We start from the raw sequence: 6,517 nt of genomic DNA on the forward strand, positions 1-6,517 counted from the left end.
AGGATGAAAGCATATTTCTCAGAGAAAAGTATGGCCAAGAAAAGAGTCTAGTCTGAGGTGACTATGGAATATCTAGGCAGAAATGTTCAAAAGACAGTCAGAAATATGGACCTGAGCACAGAGGCCAGTAGGCAAAAGACCAGAATCCTAAAGCTTAAAGCTTTAGCTTAAAGACTATAGGAAGATAAGACCTCTAGGTGAGGTCTTGACCAGAAGCAAACAGGCTTCATGCCTGCTGGGGTTTTAAAGGAACTGTATTGCTGAAGAAACTGCAAGCCTGGCTGTCAGCAGCCTGAGAGCATTCTAGCCCCTGAGGCAATTCACAGACCCCCTGATAGGCAGTGGGCCTAGAAATGACAATAGGTGGCAACACATAAGGAAGATTCTTCTCAGCGTGCAAAACAAGGGTCTTACTCCACTCCCAGAAGAGAGAGTCCTCTCTGTGCCCATCCTGCAGCATGTGATTAGTGGTAAGGACCCGTGACTCTCCTTCTACCCTTTAGAAATTGGAGGGCTTTTATTTTTAAGTTTATTTATTTTGTTAGAATGGCAAAGAGAGAGGGAGAGAGAGAATCCCAAGCAGGCTCCGCGCTGTCAGTGCAGAGCCTGATGCAAAGTTCAAACTCACGATGTGAGATCATGACCTGAGCCAAAATCAAGAGTTAATGCTTAACCGCCTAGGTTATCCAGGTGCCCCTAGAAATTGGAAGTTTTTATTGCAGTTTTCCTGCTCCTCCTCCTCTCATTATATAATGGGTGGGTTAGGGCAATTACTTTGCTTTTAAGCTTTAAGAGAGGACTTTCTGGATTTGAAGCTGATGATAGGACAAGATGAGATTTGGAGGCCCTTTTCCTTGGGAAGTGGAGTATTTGTTTTTTAGGAAGAAAGATGTGTACAGATGTGAGGTAGGCAATTAGCAGTGTCTGCCACAGGACTGAAAAGAAGGCACTACTGGATTTGAAAAATAAGTGGATAGTGATGTTCTTAGTGAGACTAGTTCAGGTAGGGATAGGGAGGGGAAGTGCAGAGAGGGCCAGTTATGATGGGTTTAGGAGCAAATGGATGTTGTGAATTTTTAAGACTTTTTGCCAATATCACTCTTCTGGTTATATTCAAAGACTTACTGGTGGGGATTCATTTATGAGTTTTTAACCCCAGGAATTTTCCAGGTTCAATTTTTACTCCAGGTATTACTTATGTTCTCTCCGGGGCAAATAAATGATTTCTAGACCCTTTGCTTTCTAGAAATCAAGAGTTGAAGTTAGCTTCACAGCAAGGATCATGCTATATATTTTGAAAGGTAAAGATCAAGAACATAGTCAATAGATCAGGCAAAATCAAGCCACATTGCTAGGCATCCTCCATGATTATTACTAAACTTCTTAGACTCCTATGGACATATCTTAAGGGGATAAAACAGCACTTAAGTATGCAATATTTTTGTACAACTGAAAAGAGACATGGAAGCTACGCACTGAAGTCCTATAGCTGAAAAGGATCTTAAGATGTTATTTAGTTCGCCTGCCAGATATCTAATTCATTCACTGGCAGGCTACAGGAAATGAAGAAGATAGAAGAGAAAAGAGTGACTTTACGAAGTTCAGGAAAGTACCATTTTATTAAGGGATGAGGTTTGGTAATGTTGATAATAATTTTGTGGAAATAAGCCAAAAAAAAAAAAAAACCCAGCTTCAGGGTGCTCTCTGCAGATAAAACATGTGACCACAGAAAAGAGAAAAACAGTGAACTGTAGATCTCACTGCTCACTTTCGTCAACATTAAACCTATCAGCAATAAAATATATGAAGGAAAAATTAAAAATATGACCCTTTCCAAATGACTATACCACTAAATACCAGTTACAAGTGATCTCCTGACCACAGCAACACATCCTATTAGTAGTGAGTCATCTGCTGATGTCTGCTTACCAGTTCCCACATATAGATTCCCCCCCGGCGGCCCCCCACTGATGATGAGGGGCTAATACCTACCACAGGGCACTGAGTACATTCTTTGAAAGCCAACTCTGCATACTGCTTCACAGAACTGGTAAGGAACTTGCTGAAACAACCTGTGGCTCACAGGATCCCTATGTGTTCTTCCTTCCACCATTTTCTTCTTTCTTTGGAAGATAGCCATGAGAACTGCATTGTCAATTTCCTCCACCTATGACCCAAGGATATGAAAAACTGAAAAAACTGAGAAAAAAGAGTGAGAACCACTATTTCAAGTGCCTGGTACTCCACTTCAAAGATAAAGGCTCTTATGTGCATATTACTTTGCATGCAATTTGCTTTTTATATAAAGTTTTCAAAGAGTCTCTCCGAGCCCCAACCCTCTCCTACTTTGACTTCTGTCCCTTCAAAATTCTGTGTCCCTTCTTTGATAAATCCATTTAATAAAAGTTCACTGAGGGGCGCCTGGGTGGCTTAGTCGGTTAAGCGTCCGACTTTCGCTTAGGTCATGATCTCGCGGTTCGTGGTTTCGAGCCCCGCGTCGGGCTCTGTGCTGACTGCCAGCTCAGAGCCTGGAGCCTGTTTCAGTCTGTGACTCCCTCTCTCTCTGACCCTTCCCTGCTCACGCTGTCTCTCTCTCTCTCCTAGAAATAAAAAATAAAAAAAAAAAAAAACATAAAAAAAAGTTCACTGAGCACTCACTATGTGCCAGGCACTGGTAATGAAATGGTCAACAGTGTAACACATTCTTGGCCTTCTTAAGAGCCCACAGTTTAGCGAGAGGTAAAAGTAGGTAAACAATTATAGTATAGTGTGGAGGTGCACCTGGGTGTCTCAGTTGGTAAAGTTTCTGACTTCAGCTCAGGTCATGATCTCACAGTTCGTGAGTTCGAGCCCTGCGTCAGGCTCTGTGCTGACGGCTCAGAGCCTGGAGCCTGCTTCTGATTCTGTGTCTCCCTTTCTCTCTGTCCCTACCCTGCTTGTGGTCTGTCTCTGTCTCTCAAAAATAAATAAAACATTGAAAAAAATACAGTGTGGTATATGCTATTTCATTTCTTTCATTTTGCTTCAAAATAAGCAGATAATTTTCCCCTGAATCTTGATCAGTGCTTCTGTCCTCCTTGATATCATTTCTACTTCCTGGTGCCCATCCCTGCCCCACTTTTGGTCTTAATCCTAGGGTCCCAGGTCAATGAGTAGCTAGCTTAGAGTCATCAGCAGGTGAGTTCTTCCTTTGGTTACAGAACCTGAACAGGTCAAATCCTTCCCTTAATTAAGTATACCTTTATAACCCGCAAACCACAGCTTTCAAACTGTTTCTTCTGATCATGAATTTCCTCAGTTGAAAGCTTTACACATTTCAGAAATGTATTCCTTTTCATTTCATCCTGGTTTTTTGGTTGCTGATCAATTGTCCTAAAAGTAAGTAACACAAAACTTGGTCTCAACACTCTGTGAGATGAAAAAGGTTTGTAAAGAAATGTAATGAACCAAATTATAGAAATTTAAAGGAATCGATTAGCCAGTTTAAACTGTATGCCTTGTATGTTTAGGCATGCAAGGGCAGTATCATATAATGAAAAGTCATAAGAGAGGGGACTAATAAATTTGTCCTCACATGATTTGGATTATGAGGCTGAGGGCATGAGAGAAAAAAGAGCGTTAGTATATACTTCCCCCATCAATGTTGTAATGATGATATACAATTGTGTTGCCAATAGGAAACGTTTATATTTCTAGCCAGGATGCTCATCAACCAAAAGACATGGGCATAACAAAACATTAAGGAATGATGAAAAACAGTATGCCATTTACATAAAACTTCAAGATTCTCAAAAAGATTTCATATCTCAACCTCATTTGAGCTTTATAAAACCACCACTGAAATAATTATAATTAACACACTTTTACAAGTAAGGAAATTGAAACTCAGAGAAGTTAAGTGACTTGCCCGATATCACACAGCTAATAGGTACAACCCAAGACTATAAACCTGGCTTTCATCAGGGCTTTCTGTTAAGTGGCAAGGCAGAATATTCCGTACATATATGCCACCCAACCGCGAAGATCAAAATTTGGAGATTCAGAGTCTATGGTGTCCTGTCTTTCCTCCATTCCTTTTTTTCTTCCATTTTTCCTTCTCCCTTAACTTTCCTACCTTCCTTTTTGAATTCAAGGGACAACCTGTTATTGCCTAGCAACTCCTTATTGGAAAAAATATACAGGTGGACAAATGGAATCCCACCCCCACAAAAAGACTTCTTTTGTTTTAGTTTATTTTCAGTTTGACTTAAATCCAAGTATACAAAAATAACAAAATTCCCAGCACATTATTTAATTGAGTGGTCTCAATTTAACCACAAAAAAGCAGATGATAAATCCAAGGAAATTCACTAGAGGGGCCAACTTGTAAATCTGGAAATCAGGAAGGACAAAATTTCATAGCAGAGAAACTCCAATCCCAGGAAATCTCAAAGAAAGAAGCTGTAAATTAAATCTCAAGAGTACTAGCTGACATTAATAAGGTATAGTAAGAGAATTCAGTTCACTTGAGTTCAGCAAACATTTACTAAGCTCTTATTACATGCCTGGCCCTGGGTTGGGCAGCTAAAAAGCACTCACCAGGAAGGATTTAAAAAGCAGCATAAAAGAGGAAATACCTAACTTCTATTATTTACACTTTTATTTTTCTGATGGATAGTTGATGTTCCTTGTAGTAATAACTCCTTGAAATGTATCCATTTTGTTAATGAAGGTCTTAATCTGATTAAGAGAGGGTGAGTCTGTAGGAAACTCTGAAATACTGCTGTGGAATACTGTGCTTAGTCATCAACTATCAAAAATGCCACCTTGCAGCAGAACGTGGGACTTACATGACTAAACTGTCAACCTTATGAATGCAGTTAGTTTAAAGTAATGCCACAAGTTTTATAAACCAGTGTTTTTTTGTTTTGCTTTGGTTTTTTTGTTTGTTTTTTGCCTCTTGTTCTCTTGGGAAGTATCAGTGTCAATTTAAATACCCACATTCATTACATTTCAAACTAACTAGAAACCATAATCTCTGGTCTCATCCTTGTGTATTATTTTTGTGCTTGTTCTTTGACACTGGTTTTTCTGGGGAATGTGGATACAACACTTCTTGTATACCCCGCTTGCTTTGACCATGTCTGCCTGAATTATTTTTACAAACACAAGTGAAAATAAGGTGTCCTTTGAAATTTCACATCTGAATTTTTGTAGCAAACCCATCAACATTAAGGTGATCTTTCTACAATACAAGTCTAACCTTATCTTTGCTTAAAATCCTTCAAGGCTCCCCATTTGTTTCTGTAAGGCCACAAGTCTAAACATCTAAACCAAACTGACTCCATGACAGGCTTTAAGTTTCCCCTCTGAACTAGAAGGCCTGAGTTTCAGCTTTCCTGAAACTATCAGGCAGTTACACATTGTCCAAGGCAGGAGAAACCACCCTTGCAACACCCAATCAGGAAAGTCCAGCGACCACCCTCCACATTACTAAGGGAGAGGCCTGGGGATAGAAACTATAGATAGGACCCTGTTACCTAATGTTAAAGTTAACCTGTTAGTCACCGAACAAGACCCTAGGCTTGCTCTGTGATTGGTTGAATTTAAAGGTACTTTAAATGCTGTAATTGGATCCCGCCAAAAGAAACGAATACTCTAGACAATGTGTGTGGTCAAACCCACTGTCAATGATGTTGAATTATGATGACTGGATCACTGTTCCCATGTCACAACTTCTGTAACTCCCCCGTCTCAAACCCCATAAAAACCCTACTCTGCCCTTGTTCGAGGCTCTCAGCACGGACCCATACGCTGGTGAAGTCTGTGGGCCCGAGCTTATTAAGCCCGTAATAAAGCCCTTTGCCTTTGCATGCGTGACTCGGTCTCCCTGGTGGTCTCTGGTCGGTGAGGATACTGCGATCTGGGTATAACATTTCAAGGAAAACTCTGAACTCTTCCATGTGATTTATAAAGTCTTTCATAATCTAGACCCTGCTGTGGTCTGATTGCTTGAAAAGTTTCTTTACCTTACTAATTTCTACTTATTCTTTTTTTTTTTTGAGAGAGAGAGAGAGTGAGAGAAAGTCAGAGAGAGAGTGCAAGCAGAGGAGGGGCAGAGGGAGAAGAAGAGAGAGAAATCTCAAGCAGACTCCACACCTAGTGCAGAGCCCAATGCAGAGCTCTATCTCACAACCATGAGATCATGGCCTGAGCCAAAGTCAAGAGCTCCACACTCAACTCAGACACCCAGGCACCTCTCTACTTATTCTTCATTCTCTATTTATGACACCTTCTCTGAGAAGCCTTCCCTTGACCTCCCAAGTCTGAGTTAAGTGCCTAAATTGGTATTCTGAGACTGATTCCAAAGTCTCTGTGTGTAGGAGGTTTTGCATATGTTCAACCAAGCAATTCTGCTATTATCTACCCAAAGATAGCATCAGATCCCACAGGTTAGGGGTTCAGTCCTACGGGACTGCTCTCCAACACACACTCACACACACACACACACACACACACACACACACACACACCTCAG

General features: G+C 40.7%; 1 protein-coding gene across 1 annotated transcript in view; it reads right to left on the bottom strand.

Annotated features, from left to right (window-relative positions):
* The window catches only part of PARP9 (poly(ADP-ribose) polymerase family member 9), a 34,889-nt gene that overhangs the window by 3,754 nt on the left and 24,618 nt on the right, over positions 1-6,517 (bottom strand). Inside the window, 2 exon segments of the mRNA XM_077767608.1 lie at positions 1,993-2,167; positions 3,240-3,372. Coding sequence (XP_077623734.1) covers positions 1,993-2,167; positions 3,240-3,372 — 308 coding nt within the window.

The sequence above is a fragment of the Crocuta crocuta genome, unplaced genomic scaffold (assembly GCF_008692635.1).
Source record: "Crocuta crocuta isolate KB4526 unplaced genomic scaffold, BGI_CrCroc_1.0 scaffold45, whole genome shotgun sequence".
Lineage (NCBI taxonomy): Eukaryota > Metazoa > Chordata > Mammalia > Carnivora > Hyaenidae > Crocuta > Crocuta crocuta.